Genomic DNA, 27538 nt, shown 5'->3' with positions numbered 1-27538 from the left:
TGACATACCACATCGCGGTGGTGTTGTCCGTCAGGACCTGAACCGACCGACCGCGAAGGGAAGGGAGGAAGGCCTTGAGCGCCAGACGTATCGCCCGCAACTCTAGAAGGTTGATGTGTAGCAACCTTTCCTCTGGAGACCAAAGACCCTTGACCTCCAGATCCCCCAGATGAGCACCCCACCCTAGAGGGGATGCATCTGTTATCACTGTGGCCACAGATGGAGGCAGTTGAAAAGGCTTCCCTTGAGACAGGTTGCCTTTCACTCCCAACCAAGACATATCCGCTGCAGTTTCTCTGGAGATCATCACAGACTCCCTGAGATCTTCGTTGTGTTGATACCACTGCCTGCGGAGGCACCACTGGAGTGCCCTCATGTGCCAGGGTGCATTGTTGACCAACAGAATGCATAAAAAGCCATCAGACCGAGCAGGCGAAGGACCGTCAGGACTGGAACGACCGCTCCATTGTGAAATAAAGGAATCAACTCCTGTATGTCGCGAATCCTTTGAGGTGGAGGGAATGCCCGACACACAGTTGTGTCCAGTACCGCACCTATGAACAGGTTGCGCTGGGAGGGCACCAGGTGAGATTTGGGTAAATTTATCGAAAAACCCAACCTGTGTAACAACTGAGTTGTTTCTTGAAAATGATGTAGCACTATCTCTGGGGATTCGGCTTTGATCAGCCAATCGTCCAGATACAGGAATACCGGTGTTGGACCTGGGTTCACCAGTCCACATAGGGTAGCCTGGCACCGAGTAGGTAGGTCTTTCCCAAAGGCAAAAGTGTTAAGCTTGCGTCACACCCTCACAGGAACCCAGCGCTCATCCACTCAAAAATGACACTACACCAATTTAGAAAAATACGGTTCACTTTTATAAAATTCTTTTGAGTTTTCTTATTCCATCAGACTGTTTGTCGCTACTCACATCAAGTACCTCCCCCACAGTTAATTCAACAACACATTGTTCCTTAAACTCAATGGGTTCAACAAGTGCATTATGTACTTTACATTAAAGGCAATTTCTTGGTTGATCTGACTTGGCACACTAGGAAGAAAGACTCTTTCACCTTCAAAGGAACAGGGAAGTATTCCCACGCATTCAGTTGGAAGATCAACTACTACAACTTGCTTAGTTAAGTTGAATCAGGTGATTGTCAAGGAAAGGCCAGAGTATTTTTTCCCCTTCCCCCTCTGAAAGGAAAAGGATAAGCATCAATCTCAGTTAGTATCAGGATTATATTGGTTCAATTGTCTCCGCTTTGACACCCTACTTTACTTTACTTGTTCAACATTAGTACGAGACCAGGTGGCTTCCTAGTCTCAGTTTATCTGACTTGCCAGTTCGGCTTCCCCGGCCAGCACGTCAGTGTTTCCAGTATCCAAATGGGGGGGGGTCTCCCTTCCAGGACCTTTAGCTGATGATCCCAGGTCCCTCAACAGCCCCCAGTTCCCTCCTTACTTGTGGCCGACAGTGTTTTGGATCGTTTCAGCCGTCCCCTTGCAGTTGCAGAAGACCGGAGCTCTCCGCCAGTCTCTCTCTCCCCAGCGACGCCTCCCTCGCAGGTCAGGCCGAATTACAACCAAGCCGGCACCAAGGGGAGGCCATACTGGGTTAGTGGCTCCGCTGGTTTCTCTACCGCCTACCTTTACTTCAGGCCGCCTCCGTCGGCTCCCTGGCAAACTGTGTCACTGAGCAGGCGCGGGAGAGTAGCGGCTTTAGACAGATGCCGCCCCCTTCTCCTCAGGCAGCCAGTGGCCCTCCTCCGGACCTGCGTGTTCGAAGTTATTTCCTCGTTACAACTCCGCCCCCTTTTTAAAATAGGGAACGCTGCACCAGGCCTGCGCAGATTCGCGCCTCCACAGTTTCACCCTGCCACTGGCTCTGCCACACTACCTCAGCAGCCTCCGGCCGTCTCCGTCACCAGCCAACTTCCCACCTCCGCAGCCAGGAACCACCACTGTCCCTGGTCACTCCAGGTGAGGGGAGGTCAGGTGGGCCAAGCGCAGGCGGTAGGTGGACACGAGGGGGGGGTAGCTAGTTCCCTCAGTCCCTTCTCTAACCTTGCGGAGTTTCTCAAGGTTCAAGTCAGTTCTCAGGTACTGAACAGCGGGGCTGACTTCTACTCAACTCAACTCCCCTAAAGTCTCTCAAGTTCACCCCAGGCTAGGGATTAGTCCTTCTTGACTCGTGAGGACCTTCTGTCCAGGGACATCAAGAGCGCAGTCTAGCAGGGTTAGGTCTGCAGGAAGGGGGAGCGGTGATATCAGTAAGGAGGCAACCCTTAGAAAGAAGTCAACCCTCTGAATGTCCTACCCCACCTAGCGCCACAGCCTGTACTCCAACTGACTCACTCTGTATGATAAAATGGCCGCCCTCGGGTTGGCCTTTTATACCCCTAGTCCCAAGTGTCCAGAACAGGCCAGAAGATTCTAGATCCCCCATATAAGTCTATGGGACAGTCCCTGAGGTAATCAGTTGTGGCAGTTACCAGCCACCATTTTGTGTGACTAAATTTTCATCTTTATAAGGGGCACCAAGGCCTCAATAAAATTATGGGGACAAGGTAGCACCCACCCCCTAGGACAACACTTAAAAATTCCGGTGGACATAAAAAAAAAAAAATGAAAAGTACTAGGAGGCAAAAAGGGACAAAATAAATAAATAATAGGAGGGACCACTCAAAGGGCCTACAGGTCTAACACGCGTCCCCCCCAACTGAAAGTGGGGAAAGCTACCCAAACCCTTGGGAGTTCTCATCACTAAGGCGGAAATACCTAGAAAGACCGTCTGCATTGGCGTGGTCCACTCCAGGCCGATGTTCCACCCGGAAGTCCATTCCCTGTAGGGATATAGACCATCTCAACAACTTGGGATTTTCTCCCTTCATTTGCATCAGCCAACAAAGGGGTCGGTGGTCGGTCTGAACCAGGAAGTGCGAGCCAAACAGGTATGGCCGCAACTTCTTCAGAGCCCATACCACCGCAAAGGCTTCCCGCTCAATTGCACTCCACCTCTGTTCCCGGGGAAGCAGTCTCCTGGACAAGAAGACAACCGGTTGATCCAGACCCTCTTCATTGAGTTGCGATAACACTGCCTCAATGCCATGTTCTGATGCATCTGTTTGTACATTGAATTCCTTGGAAAAATCAGGAGCCCTGAGGACTGGAGCAGTACACATTGCTTGTTTTAAGGTGTCAAAGGCTCGCTGACAAGCCTCTGTCCAGACTACCCGTCAAGGTTGTTTCTTGGATGTAAGCTCGGTTAGGGGTGCCACAATGGTACCATACCCCTTCACAAAGCGACGGTAGTATCCTGTGAGGCCCAGGAAGGCTCGGACCTCGGTCTAGGTCTTGGGGGGCTCACAGGCCATGATAGCCTCAATATTTGCCTGGAGGGGCTGCACTGTTCCCCTGCCCACCAAGTGGCCTAGGTACACAACCGACCCCTGCCCGATCTGACATTTACTGGCCTAGATTGTCAAGCCAGCCTGTTTCAGGGCCTGGAGAACAGCTTGTAGGTGACACAAATGGTCCTCCCAACTGCTACTGAAGACGGCAATGTCATCCAGATAAGCAGCGGAGAAGGCCTCCATCCCTGAGAGGACCTGGTTCACCAGCCGCTGAAAGGTGGCAGGGGCGTTCTTGAGCCCAAAGGGCATTACGCAGAACTGGAAGTGGCCTTCAGGCGTGGAGAAGGCTGACCTTTCCTTTGCCCCATCTGTAAGGGAGATCTGCCAGTACCCTGAAGTGAGGTCAAAGGTACTCAAGTATTGGGCAGCTCCCAGCTGGTCAATAAGTTCATCCGCCCTAGGGATCGGATGAGCATCAGTCTTGGTCACTGAATTCAGTCCCCGGTAATCCACACAGAACCTTAGTTCTGGAGTGGTGCCCGGTGGGGCAGCTTTTGGTACCAGAACCACCGGACTGGACCAGGGGCTACTTGAAGGTTCAATTACTCCCAGCTGGAGCATCTTAGTGACTTCACTGTGGATGCTGGCCTTCACCTTATCTGACAGCCGGTAGGTCTTAGACTTCACTGGTGGGCTGTCTGCTGTGTCCACATCATGGGTACACAGGTGGGTCCTTCCCGGGATAAGGGAGAACAGCGAGGAGTATTGCCCCAGGACCTGGCGGCAGTCCTCCCGCTGTTCAGGAGTTAGGGACGGGGAGAGAATTACTCCTTCCACCGACCCATCCTTTTCCTGAGACGAAAATAGATCAGGGAGAGGCTCACTTTCCTCCTCCTCTGCTCCATCAGTCACCATCATCAAGATGACCTCGGGCCTCTCATGGTGGGGTTTGAGGTGATTAGCATGGAGCACCCGCAGGGGCTGCCGGGGGGTCTTCAGATCCACTAAGTAAGTGGCCTTACCCTTCTTCTCCATCACCTCAAAGGGGCCTGTCCAGCGATCGTGGAGGGCACTAAGCTCTCCAGGTTCCATCACCCACACTTTCTGGCCAAGCTCCAACTCCACAGGGTGAGCGTTGTGGTCATACCACTCCTTCATCACTGCTTGGCTGGCTTCCAAGTTGTCTGAAGCTTGCTTCCACAACTTAGCCATTTGGCTCCGGAAGGCCAGCATGTAGCTCACCACATCCTGGGGAAGCTTCCTGGGAGTCTTTTCCCATCCGTCTTTCACCAGGCTGAGAGGTCCACGCACAGGGTGCCCATACAGAAGCTCGAAGGGGCTGAAGCCCACTCCCTTATGTGGAACTTCCCTGTAGGAAAACAACAGACAGGGTAGGAGGACGTCCCATTTCCTCCGCAGGCTCTCAGGCAGACTTCTGATCATGCCTCTCAAGGTTTTGTTGAACCTTTCCACCAGACCATTGGTCTGTAGGTTGTAAGGAGTGGTGAACCGGTAGGTAACCCCACACTCCTTCCACATAGCCCGCATGTAAGCTGACATGAAGTTGGTCCCCCTGTCGGACACAACTTCCTTGGGGAATCCCACTCGGGTAAAGATCCCCATGAGGGCCCTTGCCACTGAAGGTGCAGTAATGGTCCTCAGAGGAATGGCGTCTGGGTACCTTGTGGCGTGATCCACCAGAACCAGGATAAACCTGTGACCAGCTGAAGTTGGTGGATCAAATGGCCCCACAATGTCGATGCCCACCCTTTCAAAGGGGGTGCTAACGACAGGAAGTGGTTCCAGGGGAGCTTTCAGCTTCACTCCTGTTTTCACACTTGCTTGGCAAGACACACATGTCCGGCAGTAAGTGTCGGACGCCACCTTCATCTGAGGCCAATAAAAGTGAGGGACAAGCCGGGCAAAGATCTTGTCCTGACCTAAGTGTCCTGCCAAGGGTATCTCTTTAGCCAGTTCTAAAAGAAAGGCTCGGTAACGTTGAGGGACAACCAAGGCCCGTGATGAACCGTGCACTGGTGCCTTTGGCCCACTGTAGAGGAGACCATCCTCCCAGTAAATATGGTAGTGCCCCGTAACGTTACCTGCTGCCTGGGCTTCGGCCTGTCGCCTCAGTCCCTCAAGGGTAGGGGACTCCTTCTAGCCCTTACAAAATTCCTCTCTGGTAGGCCCCCCTTCCACATGCCACTCGGCAGGGATAGTTAGGTTCTCCAGGGGGATAACATCCCCCTCCGTGGACTCCTGGTCCACCACCGCAGGTGACCTATCCGTCTCACGGGGCGTGGATGCCGGGGCAGGCTTCTCCTGTCCCCGCTTCTTTCCCTTTTTGCCAGCTGGCTGTGCCTTTGTTCCAGGCACCAGCCCAAGCGAACTCCCCCTCCGGGTAGCCGCGGACCTTGTGCTAGCAAAGGCCCAGTCAGGTGTACCCAGCATCTCAGAATGAGTCCTGTATTCCACCTCTTTCCAAGCATTGTGCTCCATATCATTCCCCAACAGATAATCAACTGGCACGGCAGGGCTTACGGCAACTCGAAGTGAACCTGCAACCCCGACCCACTCAAATGGAACCTCGGCCACTGGGTAGTGGCCCATTCTGCCGTCAGCCATCGCGGCGGGGTGGAGTACATGTGCAATCACCTGCTCTGGAGACACCAGATGACTTCTTACCATAGTCATACTGGCTCTTGCATCTCTCAGAGCTTCCCCTCTTTGGCTATTGATGGTGACCCACTGCCCATACTTGGTAGTATTTGAGGGCACCTGGATCTTAGGAACCATCTCCCGATCTCCCAGGGACACTAAGGTGACACCCGCCCACTTCCCCCCCTTATCTAAGGGCAACTCCTCCCCGAGCACTACACTAGCTACTACCGGGGCTCTTCCTCCAGTGGGAGGGGGTGGTCTCTTAGGGCACTTAACATCTCCCTTATAGTGCCCAACGCCACCACACTCAAAGCAGTGGACAACCCTTGGCTGATGACTTTGGCCAGCATGAGGGTTTCTTGGCGGGTTAGCCTTGGGACTGTATCCTGTTCCCTTTCCCTGGAAACTGTTTTGGGGGCCCCTTGAGAACTCCCTCTTTTTATCTCCTCCCTCTTTCTTCTGGGGAGCGCCCTGTCCGGTCCTTTGGGAGTCCCCTCCAGTCCCCTTTGAGGACACCCGGGTACTAGCCCAGATGTCCGCCTCCTCAGCAAGCTTCCGGGGGCTGGTCAGCTTGCTGTCCACCAGGTGTTGTCGCAGCTCGGGAAAACATTTTTCGAGTAGGTGCTCCTTGAGGATAAGATCATACAACCCCTCGTAGTCCCCCACCTCGCTGCCTTGCACCCAACCCTCTAGGGCCTTCTTTGCATAGTCTAGGAAATCCACCCAATTCTGTGTGCCTAGTTTGTGACTACTCCTAAACTTCTGTCGGTATTTTTCTGGAGTCAGCCCAAACTTTTTTATCAGCGCCACTTTCATGGTGGGGTAGTGGGTCTGCTCTCCCTGCTCTAGGGCCAAAAGTGCATCCCTTCCTGCAGGAGGCATGTATTTATACAAGCCACCCCCCCAGTGTCTTTCCAATATCCCATGGGCTCTTAAGGAGACCTCATAGGCAGCCAGCCACTTTGCGATGTCATCCCCTGCGCTGTAGCTGGCGACTACGTCCTTTGGCAAATAGGGTCTGGGTTCCCTGGTTGTATCTTTGGATTCGCTGCCACCATTAGGAGTACTGGGAGTCCCTACTTGCACAGCCTTAAGGTCTAACTCTCTGAGACTCAACTCATGAGCTAACCTCTTCTCCTCCTTCTCCTTCTCTAATTTTGCCAACTCCCATTTTAACTGCCTCTCCTCCCTCCTGTCCGCTAGTTCAGCTTCAGTTAGACTCCTCACGGAAACACTGTTGCCCTCCCTTGAGAGTGTCCTGGAACCTGTTAGTAGGTTTCCCCCCTCTTGTGGATACAGACCATTAACCTCGACAACAGTGTCCCGGTCCCCCTCTTCCTCCTCCATCTTCCCCTCTTGGTGCGCTTCCCCCATGCCCTCAAGCTAGTTTGAAGTTCACTCTTTTTCGCACCTCGCTTGAAGAACACCCCCTCTCTCTGGCAAAAGTCTCTGAGTTGGGCCACAGTATAGCTCTCCAATTCTTCCAGATCAAATTCCATTTTGCCACTTAGGGTCAGGGACAGCCACTCTGAAGAAGTTAAGAAAAGGGGGTAAAGTGAGAGTTACCTCCACCCACCACCAGGAGTAAATTTGGAAAAGCAAAAATATTAATTAGGGAGTCCGCTAGGAGAAAACTCCAGGTGTAGGCAAGTGGTGCACACTGAGTTACTGCCAAGTGGACGCAAGCACAAGTTCTGATCCCACCACTGGACACCAAATATGTTGGGCCTGGGGTTACCAGACCACATAGGGTAGCCTGACGCAGAGTAGGAAGGCCCTTCCAAAGGCAAAAGTGTTAGGCTTGCATCGCACCCTCACAGGAACCCAGCGCCCATCCACTCAAAAATGACACTACACCAATTTAGAAAAATACGGTTCACTTTTATAAAATTCTTTTGAGTTTTCTTATTCCATCAGACTGTTTGTCGCTACTCACATCAAGTACCTCCCCCGCAGTTAATTCAACATACATTGTTCCTTAAACTCAATGGGTTCAACAAGTGCATTATGTACTTTACATTAAAGGCAATTTCTTGGTTGATCTGACTTGGCACCCTAGGAAGAAAGACTCTTTCACCTTCAAAGGAACAGGGAAGTATTCCCACGCATTCAGTTGGAAGATCAACTACTACAACTTGCTTAGTTAAGTTGAATCAGGTGATTGTCAAGGAAAGGCCAGAGTATTTTTTCCCCTTCCCCCTCTGAAAGGAAAAGGATAAGCATCAATCTCAGTCAGTATCAGGATTATAATGGTTCAATTGTCTCGTTCCGCTTTGACACCCTACTTTACTTTACTTGTTCAACATTAGTACGAGACCAGGTAGCTTCCTAGTCTCAGTTTATCTGACTTGCCAGTTCGGCTTCCCCGGCCAGCACATCAGTGTTTCCAGTATCCAAATGGGGGGAGGGGGTCTCCCTTCCAGGACCTTTAGCTGATGATCCCAGGTCCCTCAACAGCCCCCATTTCCCTCCTTACTTGTGGCCGACAGTGTTTTGGATCGTTTCAGCCGTCCCCTTGCAGTTGCAGAAGACCGGAGCTCTCCACCAGTCTCTCTCACCTCAGCTACGCCTCCCTCGCAGACCAGGCCGAATTACAACCAAGCCGGCACCGAGGGGAGGTCGTACTGGGTTAGTGGCTCCGCTGGTTTCTCTTCCGCCTAGCTTTACTTCAGGCCGTCTCCGTCGGCTCCCTGGCAAACTGCGTCACAAAGCAGGCGCGGGAGAGTAGCGGCTTTAGACAGATGCCGCCCCCTTCTCCTCAGGCAGCCAGTGGCCCTCCTCCAGACCTGCGTGTTCGAAGTTATTTCCTCGTTACCACTCCGCCCCCTTTCTAGAATAGGGAACGCTGCACCGGGCCTGCGCAGAATCGCGTCTCCACAGTTTCACCCTGCCACTTGCTCTGCCACGCTACCTCAGCAGCCTCCGGCCGTCTCCGTCACCAGCCAACTTCCCACCTCCGCAGCCAGGAACCACCACTGTCCCTGGTCACTCAGTCAGAACTGGGCTGTGGGACAAGCGGATCACACCCCGGTGGCCACGCTTCTCTCCACCAGGTTTTCCAAGTGTGGAAGAAGACTTCCCAGCCGCGCTCCTAAGCACAGGTGAGGGGAGGTCAGGTGGGCCAAGCGCAGGCGGTAGGTGGACACGAGAGCGGGGGTAGCTAGTTCCCTCAGTCCCTTCTCTAACCTTGCGGAGTTTCTCAAGGTTCAAGTCAGTTCTCAGGTACTGAACAGCGGGGGGCTGACTTCTACTCAACTCAACTCCCCTAAAGTCTCTCAAGTTCACCCCAGGCTAGGGATTAGTCCTTCTTGACTCGTGAGGACCTTCTGTCCAGGGACATCAAGAGCGCAGTCTAGCAGGGTTAGGTCTGCAGGAAGGGGGCGCGGTGATAGCAGTAAGGAGGCAATCCTTAGAAAGAAGTCAACCCTCTGAATGTCCTACCCCACCTAGCGCCACAGCCTATATTCCAACTGACTCTCTCTGTATGACAAAATGGCCGCCCTCAGGTTGGCCTTTTATACCCCTAGTCCCAAGTGTCCAGAACAGGCCAGAAGATTCTAGATCCCCCATTTAAGTCTATGGGCCAGTCCCTGAGGTAATCAGTTGTAGCAGTTACCAGCCACCATTTTGTGTGACTAAATTTTCATCTTTATAAGGGGCACCTAGGCCTCAATAAAATGATGGGGACAAGGTAGCACCCACCCCCTAGGACAACACTTAAAAATTCCAGTGGACATAAGAAAAAAATGAAAAGTACTAGGAGGCAAAAAGGGACAAAATACATAAATAATAGGAGGGACCACTCAAAGGGCCTACAGGTCTAACAACCGGTATCCCCGATCTTCTAAGATGTGCCGCCACCACAGCCATCACCTTGGTGAAAACTCGAGGCGCAGTAGTAAGACCAAACGGTAGGACCAAAAACTGGTAGTGCTGTGAACCCACCATAAAACGGAGATACTTCCTGTGCGACTGCAGGATAGGGATGTGAAAATATGCATCCTGCAAGTCTATTGACACCATCCAGTCTTCTTCCATCAGCGCCTGAAGAACCTGTGCAAGGGTGAGCATCTTGAACTTCTCCTGTTTCAGGTAAAGGTTCAGGATCCTGAGATCCAGGATTGGACGAAGCCTGCCATCCTTCTTGGGTATCAGGAAATACCGGGAGTAGCATCCTTGACCCCTTTCCTGCTCTGGAACCAACTCTATCGCACCCTTTCTTAACAGTGTCTGGACTTCCTCCTGCAGGAGTAACAGATGTTCCTCCGTGCAAAAACCTTGGCAAGGAGGGTAATTTGGAGGGAATTCCCGAAAGGGAAGAGCATACCCACTTTCTACGAGATTGAGAACCCAAAGATCTGATGTAACTGATTCCCAATCCCGTAGAAAATAGGTAAGCTGACCCCCTACAGGACCCGCATGATCCCGAATGGTTTTCTGTGGCTGGGGGGTTGGAAGAGGTGGAGGTGGAGGAGGAGGAGGCCTGACGTCCTCGAGGACGAGCTCTTTGCTTACCCCTGTAAGACCTGTACAGGGGGTTTTGCTGCTGCTGCTGCTGTTGACCTTGCCGGTAGGGGCGAAAGGAAGAACGTCTAAAACCTCTATACCTTTTGGTAGATGAACCCCTGGTCAGCAGCCCCAAAGATTTGGCAGTAGCCCTACTGTCCTTAAATCTCTCTACGGCTGCCTCAGCTTTTTTTCCAAAAAGTCCAACACTGTCAAAAGGTAGATCCAATAATGCGGCCTGAACGTCCGCCGAAAAGTCCGATGACTTCAGCCATGCAGATCTCCTAGAGGCAACAGCGGTTCCCATGATGCAAGCAACCGAATCAGCAGTATCCAGCCAACTCTGGATCACCTGGCGTGCAGCCGCCTGTGCATCAGTCAACACTTCCTCAAAATCCTTCCTGTTGTCATCAGGAATTTTAGGAGCCAACAGACGCAGCGAATCCATAAGGGCATGAATGTATCTCCCCATAAAGCAAGTGGCATTAGTTGACTTTAAAGCCATCTTGCTGAAGAAAAGGACTTCTTAGCAGTCTGGTCCTGTTTCTTTGCATCCTTATCCCCAGGCACTTGAGGAAATGCGCCCACAGTCTTTTTAGAACAGGCTGCCTGAATAACAAGACTTTCAGGCGAAGGATGGGACGTTAAAAATTCAGGGTCCCAAGGTGCAACTCTATACCTCCTCGCAACACTTTTAGAAACTGCAGGAGCTGTCAGAGGCTTGTTCCAAACCTCCAAAATCGGCTCAGTTAAAGCCTCATTAAAAGGGAGCAACGGTCAATTACAGAACTTGGGGAATGAAGAACCTCAGTCAGAAGATTAGATTTAAATTCAACCGTAGGCAAGGTTAAATTCAAAAGTTCTGCAGCCTTCCTCATGACCATGTGGTATGGCTTAACATCCTTTGAAGGGGCATCAGATACAGATGGCAGCTCCCATTCAGGAGAAAGCTCCAGGCCACTAGCCTCCGCTAGATGTTCAAAACAATCATCTTGGAGCTCACCTTCCTCCATCTCAGCCTCAGCCTCCCTATACCTTTGTTCTTCCAAGAGGCGCTGAGCATCCCTCCTAGATCTCTCCTTCAACAGCCGCGCCGTTGGATCCGTGAACGATTCCAACGGAGCCGAGATCGACGTCGGGAACGACTCCGAAGGCTCAGGGCGCTGTTCACGAGGTCGACTCGGAGCAGGCGACGTCGGTATCAGCGTCGACGACCTCGGCAGAGCCGAGTACTGCCAAGGCGGCGTCGGAGCCGGCATGAAAGGCATAAAGGGAGCTGGAGCATAGGAGTGGGGAACTCCCAAATTAAAAGCCAGAGGACCCATAGGACCCGAAGCTGCACCAGAGGGGTACCATGCTCTGGAAAAGACACCATACATAGCATTTAAAAATGCCGAAGGGTCTTGACCTTGGGCTGGGAAAGGAGGGTGAGAACCCTCAGGCTGACCCTTTACAGGCTCCGGATTCGCCTCTTCTTCCACAGGTACTGAACCCTCATCCAAAGGGATCTCTTCATCTTCTTGAGCCAGGGACGGCTCCGGAGATGAATTCGGAACCGGAGTCGGTGAATGAGCTTGCGATTCCAAAGGCGAAGCCTCACCTTCTGGATCCAAGACTTCCGGCGATGGAGACACAAAATCCTTCCCATGCTTCTTAGGCGACTTTGGTCTCGAGTCCGAATCCTTACTGGAGTGATGTCGAGACCCATGCCTTCGTTTCTTATGTTTTTTCTTCGACTTCGAAGCATGATCAGATGAAGACTTCGAAGGCGACGCCGTACGGGATCTTGACCGCGACCTCGACCTCTACTTCGACCTCGCCCTTCTCGAACGTGATCTCGAAGTCTTCTTTTCATTACTACCTCTCAACTTCGCCATCGGAAGCTTGGTCTCCCTCTCACAAAGTGCCTTCGGGTTCATTTTTCTACACGAAGAGCCGCCGTCGACATCATGGTCCGAACTCAGGCACCAGAAACACTCCTCATGCGGGTCCGGGATAGACATCATCTTGCCGCACTCTCCACAAGGCTTGAACCCGGTCTTCTTAGTCGACATCACTGGAGACACAAAGAAGCAGGAAAATCGAGAAAACAGTAACAAAGTTACCAAACAGCTACAGAGATTCCCCGAAACCGTTAGTGTCGACGACGCGGAAAAAAGGGAACTGATGTCATCACGCCGGCGTGGGCCTATTATGTTGTCGGTGACGTCAGCGGAGTCGCGCGCGATGCCGTGCCTCTATGACGTCGTCCACGTCGGCGCGAAGCTACAAAAAGAATTTCCAAATGTTGCTGACGCAAGGGGGATATTCACAAGGTGAGGAATCCACTGGCAGATGTATCTATCAGAATTGCAACATACTGGGAGGCGGTTATCCAATAATTAGAGATAGTATGGGAAGTGGAGATTCCAGGGAGACCCCAACTGGTGAATCTAGGGATCCTCAGCAGTGCCGACACACCTAGGGACGTATTGATTTTTTGTATGCTGGGCTTAACGGTGGCAAAGCAAGATATAGCACAAATGTGGGGCAAGCAGCAAGCCCCTAGAATTGACAGATGGAAGGAAGGTATGAATAAGTTTATGGAAGAAGACAGGTTGACTATGAGGGAACAGGTTGTCCCAGAAAGTTCAACAAAGTGTGGGAGAAGTGTAGAGTACATCATGGTCTGGATGTGGGTCCTGAGGATCCCAGGGAAGCAGAGCTTTCCAAGTAACATTGGGAAATGGAGGAGGGCAAAGGTATTGATCGATTGAGATGAAAGTGGGAAAGCACCCAGAAAGCGGGACGAAGGGGGAGACAGATGGAAGAATTCCTGTTAGGTTGATATGGACCGCATATCCGATGGTGATGTATGTGGATTTGTGCCATTCAAAACTAATAAAAATATTGCTAAAAAAAGTTTTAAAACATAGTTAGTTGGGTCCTCAAGAAACCTTGAAGAAAGTGGAACAGAATTAACTCAGCCCTTGCTGTTCCTGGAGAAACAGCTGCACAAGCTGTTCCATACACTAGGAACTCTCAAACAGTAATGTGGAATGATTCAAGCAATATTTCCAGGTCCTTTACATTACTGCCCATTACAGAGGTTGAACTGTAATTACCTCAAAAGGGGTTTTGGCAACATCATCCGGTTCAATTGGTTGTGGAAGCAAGAAAAGAAGTGTTACACTAGTTAAAGGAACATGGAGCCATGGAATGGAAGAGCGAGCTTTAAAAACAAAGTTGAAATGTTAGTAGGATCAGATGCTAGTCTTTTTGGGTGTAGACTATGTGTGAACAGATCACAACAGTAGGGAAATGGACAGAGAAAAGCTTGCGCATAAATTACTTAAGCATTATTGGCACGTTGGTATGCAATATAGAACTTGATGAAAGGGAAAAAGAGGTAAGATTTGTTGAGGAAAGATGGACTTTATACTGCTCAGTGCATTAACTGAATGGTGGGGCTCGATCAAAAATGTTAAGAGATTTAGCAAAATATTTTTCATCATTTTAGATGGGATCAACAGGAGCTGGTCAGAGTATATGTCCCAGGCAGGTTGAATGTGCATTTGAATGTGTGACATTTGAAGGATTCAAGCAAGTGAACATTGGTCAAGGATGTGTTTTCAATCAGCTTCAAGGCAGTCAGAGGGGAAGCTGATGAGGCAGTTCAAAAGGTTCTACGTACAGGTGGAGATTGGATCTGGAGCCAGAGGAGTCACCAATGATAATGGACTAATTGAAAAGCATAGCCCCCTCCCTCCCCCAAGAGCTGTGTGCCAGATAACAAGAGAACAGGTGGTTTTCTGTTGGATGTGCTCTACTGGCAAACTAAAGCATTAGTTTCAAATCTTTCGAAGAAATTTTGCAGAAACCCTGTTATTATTCCCAGGTAATCCAGGTCTTCGGAAAAATGTAAAAGGAAAATGCCTACTACGATTATGAAAAAGAGATACAAATTATGGTTTGCAAGGTTTAGGGGTCTCTGGGTAATCCGCGATATATTAAAGGAAGATCCAGACTTAAAAGAGGCATTAGTTCCAGGAAGTAGGAGGTAGCAGTCAGCTTGGAAGACTTGGCATAGTTGGATTTTGAAACAACGTTTTGATTCCAAAGAAGTAGCTATAATAAATTTTCTACTAATTTTATTTAATAGAAGACTAAGTTACCATACCATAAATTCTTATAGGTCTGGTATTGCGCCTGCACGAGCTGCTGGATAGTGTCTCAGTGGGAAAGAACACTTTCCAGTTGTGCTCAATCCTCTTGTATCTTCTCCAGGACCTTTGAAAACAGAGGGAACGCAGACCCTAGACTCTGAGACGTGTGAACCCAAGGTAAGTGAAGTAGTGCACAGAACCCAGAGAGTGGGTTGGGATTGGGAGTGGGTGGTTGGGAAGACATGCCTTAAGGGTTAGGTGGAATGGCAAGTATATTTACTGCTACATTGGGTAAGTAAGGATGCCCAATAAGATGGCATCTATAACAATAGTAACCTGCAACTGTGGAGACTGAAGTTACGATCCAAAGTGAAGACGGCGGGGCACATCCACCAATGAGGTTCATGAGGACAAAACTGAAGATTTTACCATAGGAAACTGTTCTGATGCTAGAGCTACAGCCACCTTACACACCACTGAACAGCTTTTATCAACCATTTGGCTTTTAGCCCTAAAAGGATGCACAAGGCCATCAATGCTAAAAGGTGAGGAACCTGCTGAATCGGGATAAGATTAGAATTCAAAAACCAGAATTATATTCTGATAAACCAAGATTCTCTGAGGTGCAGGAAACGCTCTCAGGGAAGTTGTGCCCAGTATCATGTCAATTAAACTTGCATCTTTCTGCAGGGATGAGGTGTGATTCTTGAAGATTCATGCAAAAGCCCAGAAAATGAAGAACCATGATGCAGTGCAGATGGTTTGTAACTACAGACCCCCCGAAAAAGCCACTACTACAGCTAGCATTTTGATGACGACTAGAGGAACAGGTGTGAAACCAAATGGCACAAATTGGTAGTGCTGGGAAACCACTGTGAATTTGAGGTAATGTTTGTGAGTAGGGAGGCTTGTCAAATGTATATAGGCATTCTGGAGATCAAGAGACACCATCCAATTCTGTGCATTAAAGACCAGGAAGACTTGACTCAAGGACATCATTTTGAACTTGTTTACAAGAGGTCTGCACAAAATGGGTCAGAGACCTCTTTTCTTCTTGGGGACCAAGAAGTAAAGTGAGTAAAATTCTATGCCCCTCTCCTCCAAGTGCACACTTCAATGCAACTGGGTAAGAACTTCAGCCTTTGAGATCAAGGCATGCACTTTGGAGAATTTACTTGCAGAAGGTACGCAGTTCAGAAAGTGGACGGGAAGGGCCTTAGCCTTTTCAAAAAAGCTAAAGCACCCAGTGATGCCTCTTGAAGATCCTACATTCGGTCAGAAAATGAGAGACCTCCCCTCAACCAGAAGTTGATTGTGCGAGGATAAGATGACTTAAAGTAGCTTTTGGGTGAAAGGTCTAGTGAAAGATGGGACGGATTGGAATTGAAGTTGTGTTGGCATCCTCTCACTTAAAAGGACTGGCATAATTGTTGTGTTGTTTAAATCGATTGGGAAGGTTGCCTTTTGCCGGAGGACTGGCCTATGGATAAGCTTCAAAATTGGCATTAATGCTGGTAAAACTGCTTAGTCGGGGAGGGAGACCCAGTAAGCATGTGGAGGAAGGCTACTTTTGAACCGTTTCAAGGTGAGTCAGATTTCTCACCAAAGAGTCTTGCCAGGAATGTCATGCCTAGTAAGACAGCCTGGACATCTTAGGAAAAGTCTGTAAAACGCTTAATGGCAAGCCTGCAAAGAGTTAATGTCATAGCCTTGTATCAAGCAGAACACCATTGAGTTTCTGAAGTGTAGAAAGCTATGACTTCCATGTTTTGCTTAAAGAATTGCCCTAAGAATGTTATTTGGAGATAGTCCGAGTGAGAAAAAGCCCATAAGGTAGACAGACTCTTGATATTCAATCTTACTTCCAGGGCTGGTTCCCAAGTAATTCAATTATAAAAATAATTTTAAAAAAATTCAACAAAATATTTCAGGTGGTCTTTTTCTCTTCCGTTGCTTACAGCTCCCTCACTTCCTTTCGAAAAGGATCAATTTGTTATTCTATTGTATGTTTCTGAATACTATTGAAGATCATATGTCAGAAGAAAAAAGGTATCTACTGTTGCACAAGTTCTAGGTCACAGGTATCATAACAACAATTACTTATCCAACACATGCATAGGAATAGAAACATAGATTAGTATAACATCCTGCCCATTTCATGAGACTATCAAACAAATTGAGGCTCCAAATGGCACTTTGCTTTAAACTGAGATTGTGGCGCTATTTAGCTTTATACAAGTGGAAAAGTTGTCGATATTTTTAGATTTTGAAAGTGAGAACATAAAATTAAGATGAGAAGAAATTCTGTTTTATGTATGTTTAAACCCACTTCAGATTTTTTAGGGGGTGTTTATATCAAAGGCCCCTTAAAAAGACGATTCTGTGCATTTTTTCATCACAAGATAAAAAAAGAAAATTCAGATTCACGGACAGAGAAGACAACTAGGGGTCACCTGTCTTGGCGCTGCACCAATAACATCTCATAAGTATATCCACATAAAAAACAAGGGAGTATGATACTTAGTACTCATCATCGCTAGGGCTACCCATGAAAAATTAAATCCATCATGAGCGAAGCAAGGAAAAACAGACTATGATATAATCTCGATGCAGAATCTTGCCCTTTTGGTGAGATAGAGATGGAAAAAGAGAATCTGCCACAAGTTCCCCTGTCTGAGAAGATGGCCAAGTACCACACCCTCCTTTGTCATCTACAGGCAAATCAAAATTATGACTGTGTTGAAACTCCTGAACCTTTTCAACGTTACTGACACAGGGGTAAAAGGGGCCCCGTATTGTCTAAGAAACCAGCACTTTATCCATCCAGATTCACACCTGGAACAAGGTGTAACTGACAACTTTCTGCTCTAGAATCCTTGGTGTTGGTTGATCTCGTCTACCAAAGGGACAGCCTGAATAGAATTGTTCCAAGGAAAAATCCAAAATTAAAGCCACAGTGCCTCCTCACCAGCTCGTCCGAGGACAATAAACAACCTTTTTATTTTTTTGACATTATAGATGGCTCTCAGTGTAAAGACATTATTTTTCTCTCTGTCGAAAACTCAAAGACAAATCAGATCCACAACTCATCAAAAACGCAATCAGTGACTTGATGAAGATGGCAATTTGCACTCTAAATGAGTCTGGGATCCATCATTAAAAGATTTGACCACGCAACTGGATAAAGTAAAAGATCCATAGACGGACGCTGAGCTAGCTGCAAACTCACCATCTCAAGCAGAGACATCATTGGGAGTCTTTATTGCAGTAAAAAGAAGATGCAGGAATCTGTCATTCCTATTTTTCTCAGGAAAGTCACAGACTAGCAATTATAAGATAGAAGATTGATCAGTACTTTTATATTCGGAATTGCATCCTTTGATGAAATTGTGCCCATCACTGTCCCTATAAAATTGTTTTTCTCCATTTTGGTACAAAACAGACAGAAGAAAGCTTAGGTTCATTTTTTTTGTGTCTAATTTCAAGTACAGATGTATTCTGGGTACGAGTTTTATCTGATACAAACCACTGACATTTCCAAAGTGTAATTTTCATGAAATATAACATAGGAAGGGCCATAAAAGGTGCAAGTAGTAGAACATAAATTTCATTACACGCTATAGGGGTCCTGTTCTATAGGTCTGGACTACATTATTTGTATTATAAAACGTTGGTCAATTAGTCTCACCCTGGCCTTTCAACAGCCACAAAAACATTAAAAAATAATCTTACTTTCCAAGCTGAACTGTGAAGATCCATCACTCTCATCATGGATAGGTGTAATGAGTTGCATCCTGAGGCAGAGTTTTCCATTTGTCTCGGGAACACTTGCAGAAATTACTTTTCTCCCCTCCTCAGATTCGTCTGACGTTGCCAAGGCACTTTCTACTGTGACATCATTTGTTGCCATGGTTCCCTCTGCTGACACATCACTAGTTGCCAAGGTGCTCTCTGGACACTGTCCAACTACTGAATCGGAAGAAACAAAATGACGTTGTACAACACACAAGGAGGAAGAAGCACTGTAGCTCAACTCTCTTCCGAAGAAGGATGTATCATCATGTTATGTTTAATCCCATGGAATGGAGTATGACATCTTGCTGACTTTTTCGAAGAGCTCTATTGTCAATAAACATAAGGAGTATAGGATACACGTCTTGCATTTTAGTATCAGATCTTCGAGGTAGCATTTTTTTATGATGACCATGCTACACGTATTTTTCATAGAATGCTTGGGGATTTCTAGTAGCCAATGAAGAAGCTGCAAAGGACCATTGTCCTCAAGCATGATTGTATGATTTTCAATCACGGTCACGAGCACAAAAAGGAATTCAAGAAAAAATGTAAAGTTTTAAAAGGGAATTGTTAAGGAAAAAAAGCCCTCACCCAAGGGTGACCTGCTTCATCAAAAGGCTCCTCTTCACGGTTGTGAAGGTTACTAATGAGGGTTACAACCCTCTTGATGGGCCTAACGGTGGGTTTCTGCTATGGGTGTCCTAACTTTAAAACGGAGTGAACAAGATCGAGTGTATCAAAAACTACCTACTGGTGGACTAATAAATGTACTTTCTGTCTTGAATGTGTGGAATTAATTGAAATACTTTGGCCATGTAACGAGGTGGAAATATTTCTGCCATGTGAAATGCCCACACCAGGGTGAAATAGCTTTCCTCAGGAACAGGACACTCTATGTTGTGTTAAGTACTAGTTGTGATCAACAACACAAAAAATATTGAACCTGAGGGAGAAAGAGCATGTAGACAGATATATGTTAAAACAAATGAAGCAGTATTTCTATGCACACTCAAGGTCCTCCATGCTCAATTGGATGTGGACTACGATGCTGCATGCTCACTTGGGACAAACATTATGAAGTAAAAACAATTAGGGGGGGGGGGGGGGGGGCGGAATGATTCTTGCCACCGGCGGAACTGGCGGAAATTAGACAACTCCGAATTACTGTTGTAAAGCGAAGTTCTGGGCAAATTTTGCCAATTACCACTTGGCAGACTTTTTCCCACACAAGACTTTACAAATGCAAGGTGGCATGCGGGAATTGGTATCCCCCAGCACGATTTTCGAACGCTGGCAGTCGCGGTCTGAGGGCTGCTTCTTGAGTAGATTTGCTGCAGCTTTAGTAGATTTTCTACTCAAGCAGCAGCAAGATCAACTTACATGGCTGCGCACTCTTGTATACCACATGGTGCCGTTCCCGCTGATTTTTCAGCACTTCTTACACTACTAGCACTAAATTGCAGAGAGAGCAGCGCGACACGCATATTTTCTGCCCAGTGGCAGAACTCCGCGGAATCTCGTAGAGTTTTTGTTTAACTCTGTGGAATTCTGCTGGGTGAAAACAACCCACATGTGAGTATGTCCGTAAACCTGTAGTGAGGTCCGTAGGAGGACTGATCCTATGATTTCTAATAAAAAGTTTTTATGTCCAGTATTTAGTTACACACTACTATCTTGATTTCTGATGAGGCTAGCAGGTATACATTGGGATTTTGCAGATGTTTATTTAAATGTCTGATAGAGTGATCAATAGCAGACCACACTGGGAGAACCATGCAACAAAACCAGCACTGAGAATTCTTGAGAATACATGGAAGAATAATTACTATGCTGAAAGAAATTACGTTGTTCCTGACCTTATTACTTTAGTAAGAAAGTGTACAGTGAATTGAGCATTTTATAAACTATTTGGCCATCTGGTACTTTAAATAAAAATTTCTATTTTAAAAAAAATTTTTATTTAACATTTGCTCAGTACATAGAACCGTGGTTGATCCATATTGCAACATAGTAGGGACATAGATGCATTCTACATTTGCGGTATTCAATGATCTCCAGTAAGAGAACAAGGCACTTTTCCAAATAAAGTATACCACTTTATATTATTGGCATAATTACCACTTAAATACAATTGCAGTCCACCAGGTGTATGTTTAGTAGCCCCTGTATGCACCCACGGGCCCCAAACCTTTTTCCACTTGTGTGGGCGACCTCAGCTCTGGTTCTCCTTTTCAGCAGTACTGCACCAATCTAGGTAAATCTTACAATCTCACGATCTTGGTGTGCGGTCTGCACCACAGGCCCAAGCTATGTTCCTTTTTGCCAACACAAAAGCCACCATCACCATATCTTGTAATATTTGGGCCCACCTGCCCACACCCCCGGCACATTGATCCGAAATGCATCGACCCAATCTATACAAACGTGTTCTAGAGGAGTAGGACCTACAGAGGATTCGTAGATGTATAGGCAAAAATGAACCAGAATAGCAACCTCTCGAGAGCTCTGAAGCGCCTCACCCAGTCATCCTCCTCCAGCAGACCCAGTTAGTTTTCCCAGGCTTCCCTCGGGGTGACCTGGTGAATTGTTCATGAGCTTCTTGTGTGTTAGTGACGTGGCTTTAGGTATGTTTGGGTCTAAAAATAACCAATACACCAGGAGTTTGTAGTCAGACAGTTGCTTCCTTTCAAGCACATGCCTGCTCAACGCATGGCCCAACTGTAAATACCAAAATCTTTCAGTATCTGTCATTTGGTATTCTACTCTCAGGTCATCAAAAGATTTACGAAATTCGTTCAGGTTACCTACCTATTCTAACAAATCGCTAGCCCATAGTAGGGTTTTCTCAGTCAGCTTGCCCACCCAGGCCAAAAATATGGTGGTCTCTCGCCACACACGGACCACCGCCTGTGTGTGTGCAGGCAGCTGCCCCTCCAGTAAAATACTGCTGGGTATCTGCGTCTGACCAATGCATAGCGATTCATCCACTAGTTAGGTACATTCCTATCCGCGAACACCCATTCATTGATGTTCATCAGCTGGGCTGCCCAGTAATATTTATTTAGACCTGGGACAGCGAGGCCCCCTTTAAACACTCCTCTCTGAAGTTTGCGTAGGGCATTCCTAGTACTGTATCCATCCCATAGGAATTTTCATATTTTGCGGTCAACTTTCTGGGGAAAGTCTGCTGGTATTCTATACGGGATGTTCTGCAGGAGCTAGAGCAGGCCAGGTGGAGCCATCATTTTAAATAGGAAGGCCCTACCCATCAAGGACACCGGTAGTTTTCTACAGAGTGCAACATCGCTCTGGAGTTTCTCATGAGCAAATTATCAGTCAGGAAATCATCAATGTTTCTCGATATCCAGCTGCACTATATAAAGCAGTCTATAGACCGTAAGATAGGTCCGGGTGGCATATAATAAAACATTGTTGGATTATAAAGAGATACGTTCATCCCAACCTCCCTCTCCCATGATACCCGATGCTAACAGATCCTGACAAGCCCAAGCAGCTAGTGGCCCAAGCACCAGGGAAAATATCAATAGAGACAATGGGCACCTATGTCTCATACCCTTATGCAGTGCAGAGGGTTGGGACACCACTCCATTCACTCATACTCTTGCCATAGTGGTGCGATAGAGGAGATTGAACCATTCACAAAAGCGCGGGCCGAAGACCAGCCTCAACAGGGCAGAGAACATATACGGCCATTCAATACTGTCAAAGGACATTTGCGCATCTAGAGAGAGCAGCATCGCCTCCCCTATGTCCTGGATTTTTGGAGCACCCTATATAGGCGTCAAAGGTTCAACTTAGTACTTCTGTGGGGAATAAAATCGGACTGGTCCGGGTGGGGCACTGATGATATTACCCCACAGAGCATGGTCGCTAGGACCTTTGCTAATACCTTGGTTTCTAAATTAAATAATGAGATGGGACTTTAGGAGCTGCATTCTTCTGGGGGTTTACCTTTTGGGGATGACCAAAATCTAAATTTTGATAATGATTTTAATTCCATAAGACAGAGCTTCAGATAGCAAGCAGAGTCAATACTGTGCAGTCAAAGTCCATTCTTTTTGTCATTTAGGGTTAACACATTATTACTGAACTGGAAACGTGTACTTATGTGCAAGTATGATAGGAAGGGCAGCTTAATCTAGAGAATGAATGGGATAATCACCTGTAGGAAGACACGATGAGCCAAATGGATTTGGAAAATTATGAGTGTAGTGAAGTTATTTGAAAAACCCACCTATTGGAGTGCTGTGTCGTCGTGGTCCCAGCTTCAGCTGGCCAATAAGAGGCGGCGTCGCACTGGATAATGGCTGCATGATATCCCCTTCTTTGGGCAAGGTAAAGTTAAATGGGGTTTCTGGAAGGGATGGACACAAAATTAAATAATATCTGCTGAGACTCGGCCAGAGCAGCACAATTACAAGCAAGAAGCATCACAATATCAAGCCTAAGTCATGCAAGAGTCTGGAGCTCACTGGTTGAACCCTTTTCATATTCATAGCAGATAAAAATACCTCTTGGGGATGACAAGGTGTTTGATGTTCACTGTAAGGACTTCATGTAATTTCACCACCTGGGCGCTCCACTTATGACAACATCAATCAAAGCCCTATCAATATATTCTAGCTAAACAAGTTACTTCAATTTAACTGTTTATTGTTACAAAATGGTTAATGATAAAACACATTCATGAGATAAAACAAGCATGTGCATACTTTCAAAGTTATTCACAACAGTTCTTGCCTGTCAAGCTAGATAGCTCAGTTGATTATGAGTAATCTCCATGAGTCAGGTGCAGTCAAAACTCCTTAAATTAGTCACCATGTATTTCGTTAAAAATGAGATCTGTTATTTAAAATAATATTGCTGAAGTGTAGGGCAACAGGGCATTGCCAAAGTCATCCCGATTTAAGATTAGACCCTGGACAAGCGGTTGCCTTAATTCTATTGGAATCCAATGAAAGAGCTTACATAAGCTACGCATTAGTCTGTAGCAGGTACTCATTATATGGTTTAAATTATCTTTTATGGACAGCTGATTATCGATCGTTACTCCAGGATTCTGCACCATGGGTTTAGGAGATGGACAGTGGCCAAAGCTCTGGGGCCATCAGTCATTCGGCCAAACTTCATGTGCCTTCCCAAAGGGGATGACTTCGGTCTTACTGGCATTAAGTTGGAGATGGGTGGTTTGCATCCAGTTATTAACATGGGTCAAATAATTTTTAATCTGTGTCTAGTGTCGGTTGGATTAGGACCAAGGGTGATCAGTAGCTGGGTATCGTCAGCGTATGACACTACATCAAACCCATAGGATCTGATAACTTTGGCCAAGGGTGCTGAATAGAGATTGAAGAGCATGGGTCTTAAAATGGATCCCTGAGGGACTCCCATGTCTACCTAACTGACTACGAGAAACCAGAGTACCCAATTGTACTGTGGAGGTTTGATCTGTTAGATAGTTTCTAAGTCAATCTAGGGCTGTTCCCCTGACTCACATCTCCCACAGCCGTTGTTCTAAAATACTGTGAGAGATAGTGTCGAAGGCAACCGACAGGTCCAACAGGACGAGCATGGCTGACTGCCCGTTGTCTTGGTCAAGTCTTATGTTGTCGACAACCTCCACCAGCGAGGTTTTATTGGTATGGGCAGATTGAGAGAGGTCCAACAGTTCATGGCTTTCTAAATAAGTTGTGAGCGGTTTGTTAACCAGGGACTAGAGTACCTTTCCAAAATAGGGAAGAAGAGAAACAGGGCGATAATTACTGGGCTCCTTAGGATCTATAGAAGTTTTTTTCAGGATGGGTTTGACCCTGGCTGCTTTCCATTTAAAAGGAGCTATTGCTTGGTTTAAGAACATGTTAATTAGGTCAGAAAGGTTTTGAGGAAATAGGGTGCAATGGTAGATAGAATGTGGGGTGAAACCAGGTTTTCTGGAGAACCTGACTTGTTCTTAGAAAGGGCGGTTCGGACTTTGTCTTGGGTGTGTTTGGTAAACTCTTCTAGAAAAGGAGTCGTAAATTCAGGATTGGTATTGGATTTGGTGCTATGAATGGTATTGATCTTTTCATCTAAGAAGGTGGACAACATGTCTACCCATGCTTGTGAACAAGGGCTGCTGGACTGACAGGGGGGAGGATTAGTAAATTCCTTTAGTATTTTATAAAGCTCCGTGTTGGAGTTAGCAGCTTGGTCGATTATATTAAAGAAATACGATTTTTTAGCTAATTTATTATTGTCTAAGTAACCTAAGTGGATGGGTTTGTACGCTCGTCTATCTTCGATGCTTTTGGTTTTTCTCCATTTGCGTTCGGCTTTCCTACTGGATAGTTTTTTTTTTAGCTTTTAGTGATTCAGTAAACCAGGGTGATTAACTTGACCCTTGACAGAGGTGCAATGATGGTGAGGGCCTATGTAATTGCCTTCTCAAAGGACTCCTCTATTCTTGGGGAACCCTATTCTGCAAGGCCCCAACTACTGCTGGTGCAGTCACCATCCTCAGAGCAACTTCTTCCAAAATTAGACTAGTAGTATAATCTGCAACAATAGTGGCTCACTAGCAGGTTATGGATTTTCGTCACACTAAGATGCCAAGCCAAAGGATATAGTAGGCCAACTACAAAAAGAAATCTCTGTTAGCACTGCAATATCAATAACCTCCTACAAGATCTATGCTGAGGGTTTTTGTGGCTTACTCTCTCTGTGTAAATTGTAAACTATCCACTAGTCTTTATGTTTGCATAGACTTCAGTCTTGCACCAAGACGTTATAGAATGATGCATTCTCTCAGCACCTTGCAGACGTCAATCTGGGTTGGCTGTCTAGCAGCTTGCAACTTTATGAATTGAGGGAGGTCCTCCAGGCCAAACAGAACTTCTTCCTCGTGTTCCATGTCTTACCTGCCAGGAACTGACTCCTTCTGGACAATGGGAAGCAGAACTGTCAAAGCATAACAAATTACCTCAGCAGGCCTTTGGACTCTGTGGGGGGGGGGGGGGGGGGCACGGATCTTCTCCTCCACATTACAATACATCTTTGGCTGCACATCTTGTTCGCCTATTGCTGCACCGTAAGCTGCTTTTGACTCCCGGCCCGATCTCCGGTGCGTGATTTCTCTTCCTCTTGGTGGCGGTGGCGGCTGTGGTGCACTCGGGAGCCGGGAGTCCGATCTGCTCCCCCCCCCCCCTCCAGTAACTCCCTGCGCTGTGTCACCACAATCAGTCATCCATTTAGGCATGCTGTACTGCACCACAATCCGGAATGGGGAAGCCAGATTGTCGCCAGTCCAGGCTAGTCTTCGACTCAAAAAAGGCCACTACGCGGTCCAACCCTGATGACTGTAAATGTACATGTATTTATATAGCGCAAATCACCGACCCGGTATCTAAGCGCTTGCTTAGGGAACCCGTCCTGGTATTCCCCTGTGAGATACCCCGGCAGGGTATCCACAAGGCGAAAGCCAGGCATCCCGCCGCGAGGGGCCGTAGTGGAGATTAAGCAAGCTATTGCCCAGAGTCGCAGAGTGTGACCCCGTGAGCCGAGTAGGCACCGGAGTGAGAATTGTCGAGTTCGTGAAGTTTTTGAGCCCGAGACCCGCCGAGGCGGGGAATCGAACCCTGGTCCACGGCCGATCTCAGCTTCCGGGTCTGCCGCCTCTAACCACTGAGCCACGCTTCTCCACTGACTCAAACCAGTCGGGCCCTCAACCGTTCCAGAGAATGAAGTAAAGACTCTGCTCTTGGCCATGCAGCATAGTCTTGCAGATCTTTCTGGTAAGATGGACACAATGAACCACCTTGACTTCCTCGTCCAGAAGGTTGATAAGCACGACGAGCAAATTAAAGAGGCTGAGCAACGCATATCAGACACTGAAGATGCCACCTCCCAGATGCAGCAAAAAATGTCTCAAATGGATAAGCCACTAAACGTCATCACGGCCAAAAATGAAGACCTGGAGGCCCCCAGCTGCCGTAACAATATCTGCGTTGTGGGCATCCTGAGAGCTCTAATACAGGCTGCATTGAGGACTTCATTGAGCGCCTCTTGATAGGCACCATGGGGGGGGGAGGCTTTCTCGTCACAACTCATCGTGGAGCGTGCCCACCGCTCTCTGGGCCCCCGCCCTCCCCAAAGCAGCTCTCCACGTCCTATTGTGGCCCACCTCCTGAACTTTCGGGACCGTGACACTGCACTAAAAAAGGCCCGAGAGCACAAATCGCTACACTTCGAGGACAACGAGTTCACCATCTATCCTGACTTCACGGTCCAAGAGGCACGTCACAACTTTTCGCAGGTCAAACAGAAGCTGCGTATGGTCAAAAATGAATATGCCCTCATGTACCCAGCACGCCTGCGAATTAATGTCTGAAGATTTCCTAAAAACTGTCAAGCGCCGATCACCGCGTCATGATCCTGACGACCGCGTATCCAGGTCTCCATCCTGCACAAAGAGCTGACTCTAGAAATGGACTGTGACATACTGGGCTTCAGCTTCGAGTGTACTCGATCTTCATGCTCCCTTCTTCGACCTGTCTTATTCAAATGCAGCAGTCACCGCCTCTACTACCAAAATGGGACATTACACGCTCTCCTGTTGGTCACGTACTCCTACAACTCGATGTCGACATACATGTGTAACAAGTGCTCTATATAATTGTCAGGTGGACACCCTCCCCCCTTCTCTCTTTCCCCTTCATCCCCACACCATTGGGGAACTGCTTTGCAGCAGATTTGGGGAAAAGGGAAGTTTTTCGTGGCTCACAAGCGCCCCCCATATGGGCGATCCCCCTTCTTACTTACTCTACTGTTGGTTTTTCTTGACCGGACTGTAATATCAAGTTCTGTGGGTGTCGGATGGGTTCCTAGTCCCAGCACATTCAGGGTACTGTTGTGGGTGGGGCTGGTATTTGACTTTGAGTGACCAATACCCTGCTAGCAAGGTCGGGCAATATTTGCCTTAACTGGGGTACTGTTTTGGGATAGGGTGGGGTGGAACTCGTTCACAATTGTCTTCATCTTAACCTTTTTTTCACAGGTACATTTATGATTGCACATTAA

At 47.5% G+C, this 27538-nt stretch overlaps 1 protein-coding gene across 6 annotated transcripts in view; it reads right to left on the bottom strand.

Annotated features, from left to right (window-relative positions):
* Positions 1 to 27538, bottom strand: part of TP53BP1 (tumor protein p53 binding protein 1) — a 767880-nt gene that overhangs the window by 510991 nt on the left and 229351 nt on the right. For 3 of the 6 annotated variants that reach the window (XM_078683313.1, XM_078683314.1, XM_078683317.1), the window contains 2 exons: positions 22719 to 22838; positions 18401 to 18637 (listed from right to left, as the gene is read on the bottom strand). The exons of 1 other annotated variant lie outside the window; for it this stretch is intronic. In XM_078683313.1, the coding sequence (XP_078539439.1) occupies positions 18401 to 18637; positions 22719 to 22838 (357 nt within the window). The remainder of the gene's footprint in view (positions 1 to 18400; positions 18638 to 22718; positions 22839 to 27538) is intronic. 2 more of the 6 variants (XM_078683315.1, XM_078683316.1) reach the window with 1 other exon arrangement.

Source organism: Lissotriton helveticus, chromosome 3_1 (genome assembly GCF_964261635.1).
Source record: "Lissotriton helveticus chromosome 3_1, aLisHel1.1, whole genome shotgun sequence".
NCBI classification, from domain to species: Eukaryota; Metazoa; Chordata; class Amphibia; order Caudata; family Salamandridae; genus Lissotriton; species Lissotriton helveticus.
Note: the sequence above shows the minus strand (reverse complement) of the source record. Positions and strands in the feature narration are given on the sequence as shown.